Here is a 3023-nt window from a genome sequence, read left to right as displayed (position 1 = left end):
GAGGGCTGGGTCTGGGCACTGTGCTGCGAAGTCACAGCTGATATATTGTCCTCGTCAGGGAGCAGTGTGCTGGGACCCCTTGAACGTCTCCCCGCTTATTTCGGGGTCTCCAAGGGAGCTGAGATTTTGTGACAATTCTGACCTGTGTGTCTGAATAGTTTTATCTTTTTAAAAAGCTGCATTTACACTAACTGAAATCTGCCTTTTCCTTTTCTTGTCTTGGGAAGAGGGAATCTCTTGTAGATGCCATTGCTATGGAGTCAATCTCAGCTCTCCTGAAGGCTCTGTATCTAGAGTCGGACCCAAAGGAATCGTTCAATGTCTCCATAAAGATGTATGAGAAGTTCATGGAACTGTTCAAAGACAAGGATCAGGCTGAAGTGGCTTCTATAGCACAGGCAGAGCTGGAATCATTTAACTCCGCCGAGCTCAACATCGCAGTCACGGGGGAGACGGGTGCCGGGAAATCATCCTTCATCAACACCCTCCGGGGACTGACCGCTGAGGATGACGGGGCTGCCCCAACGGGGGTGACAGAAACGACGACAAAGCCGACTGTTTATCCCCATCCTAACCACCCCAAAGTGAAGCTGTGGGACCTGCCCGGCATTAATGCCCCGGATTTTCAGCCCGAAACGTACCTGCAGCAGGTGAACTTCAAACACTATGACTTCTTCGTGATCATCGCTTCAGAGCGATTCAAATACACCCACGCTGCCCTGGCCCGGGAGATCGAGAGGATGGGGAAGAAATTCTATTTTGTGCGCTCCAAGGTGGATGAAGACTTGCGCAATGAAAAAAGGGATCACCCTAAAACATTCAGTGAGGAGCGTGTCCTGCAGAGACTCAGGATGGACTGCAGGGAACACCTGCAAAAGGCAGGGAGGAGCAACCCACAGATTTTCCTTGTCTCCAACTGTGATTTCACGAAGTATGATGCTCCTGGCCTGGTCGAGGCTTTGCAGAATGATCTCCCAAGTCTTCAGAGACTTGCATTTCTGCTCAGTCTGCCAAACCTGTCTGCAGAAATCATACAGAAGAAGAAAGCTGCTCTGCAGAAGCTGATATGGCTAATATCCCTGGTATCGGCTTTAGTCAATGTCATTCCTGTCCCGCAGCTCTCTCTTGATTGTGATATTGGCATCCTACTAGGATCCATGATTGCCTTCTACAAAAAATTCGGCCTAGATGACAGCTCGTTGGCCAATCTGGCCAGGCAGGCTGGGAAGCCGATAGAAAAGCTGAAGGCTGTTATTAGATCTCCCGAGGCAGATGAAATAAACAGCAATTATGTAATCAAACTGCTGCTAAAGAATCAGAAAGGTTTATCTACATTAACTGCAAATCTACCAGTGGTTGGTGCCATTGTAAGTGCAGGAATCTCTTTCGTAACCACCTACTTCATGCTGCTGAAGTTTCTGGATGAAGTGGTTGAAGATGCTGAAAGAGTTCAGAAGGCCGCTCTGGAGGAAGACGGGAAAAAGTTTAATTAAATCTACAGACCTGTTTATGAATGAGAGACCCAGTCCCGGTTGCAGATTGGGGCATGACGGACGTGCCCAAATTATAAAAATGAAGCAGAAAGGAAGCAGCATTTTTATTCTTTAATTTCCTTCAGTGAGTCAAGTTTCTAAGCTTTCTGTTGGACTTGTTAGGTTAGCCAAAACATTTAACTAATGCAGGAAGACCAAGAAAATTCGCCCAGATCCTCAGTGGATGTAAATCAATGTAGCAACCAACCTTGCTGTCAGGTGCTCTCTCTTTAATACCTGGTCTGCATGATCATCCAGGCATTATCTAAAGCAGACTGCGCACCTTTTAAACAATGCCTTTGAATTGAAGAACTGCAGCTGATGGCTGTGTGCTATCCGATTGATGAGGATGCTAGAGCAAGCATTTCCCAGGAATGGTCACGTGAGCATTCAAAAATCACGATTCAGGCCCCTCAAAATCATGAGATTTCAAAAAAAAAAATTTCATTTTCCTCCAGTTTCGGTGTTTCTTGGCTCATCTTTTCCTGCTGTTCTCCACAGCCACTAAAAACTAAGGCTAGAAGCTTCAACTTTTCTTTAATGAAAACTGAGCATCTCCCATGATGACATGACTCCAGGAAGCTTTAAAGAGAAAGACCAGTAATTGCGACAGTCACTGGAGTCACATATCGGCTGGAACAATGCCGTGTTTTGCATCACGTGATCCGAGGAGCAATTTAATCATATCATGATCTCAACAGCTTGTGTCAGGAGTTCGGCAGCCCAGCATATTGTGACAAGTTGGAAATAGGAGCTAAATGCTCTATAATCTATAGCTAGTGCCACTGCATTTCTACTATTTCAGGAATTACTGCGCTTGTTGCTTTATCACTGCTGCTCTTGCAGATATAGTAATAAATTCAGGTAGAACTTGATTAAGCCTCTGTGTAGATCATGACGACAATGGTGAGAGAGAGAAACCGAGTGGCAGGGAGTCCCGTGGATTAACCCCACTGATTTCCAGTGGCAGGGAGTACAACGGGTTACCCCCTGATTCCCAGTGGCAGAAAGTCCCGTAGGTTAACCCCACTGATTCCCAGTGGCAGGGAGTACTGTCGGTTAGCACTGCTAATCCCCAGCACCATAACAAAACTCTTTAGCATCACTTTAAACACAAGACTTCAGTGAGGTTGCTGGTCATGGGCTCCAAGTTATGCAAGCCTGTAACCCTTCTGCCAGCCCAAGTCGGCAGCAGCAGGGATGGGTTCAATATCTAGGGCAGTGGTTCCCAGCCTGTGGCACGGAGGCCAAAAGTGGCCTGTGGGGGCTTTCAAAGTGGCCCGCGGCTCCCCTCCTGCTGGCTATAGCAGGTAGCAGGGCAAAGTGCTCTGCCTGGGTCTATAGGCACTGGGGTCCCTGCTGGAGCCAGAGGAAGGGGAGCACTGATCTCCCATCTCCCTGGCTGCATAAGGGAGCCACAGCCTATGGACCCACGTGGAGCGCACGGGGCTACATGATGCATGCGGTTTCCCTGCTGCAGCCAGGGACACT

The 3023-nt window shown here is 48.0% G+C and overlaps 1 protein-coding gene across 1 annotated transcript; it reads left to right on the top strand.

The window, feature by feature from the left end:
* Positions 1–224: 224 nt before the first annotated feature.
* Positions 225–1493, top strand: LOC137141243 (interferon-inducible GTPase 5-like). The gene has a single exon (XM_067530076.1). The coding sequence runs from the start codon at positions 255–257 to the stop codon at positions 1491–1493; it is 1239 nt and encodes a 412-aa protein (XP_067386177.1). The 5' UTR covers positions 225–254.
* Positions 1494–3023: the final 1530 nt, after the last annotated feature.

Source organism: Emydura macquarii, unplaced genomic scaffold (assembly GCF_026122565.2).
Source record: "Emydura macquarii macquarii isolate MOO-44397 ecotype Brisbane River unplaced genomic scaffold, CSIRO-AGI_Emac_v2 contig_3022, whole genome shotgun sequence".
In the NCBI taxonomy this organism is placed as follows: domain Eukaryota; kingdom Metazoa; phylum Chordata; order Testudines; family Chelidae; genus Emydura; species Emydura macquarii.
This window is presented reverse-complemented; position numbering and strand designations above follow the sequence as displayed.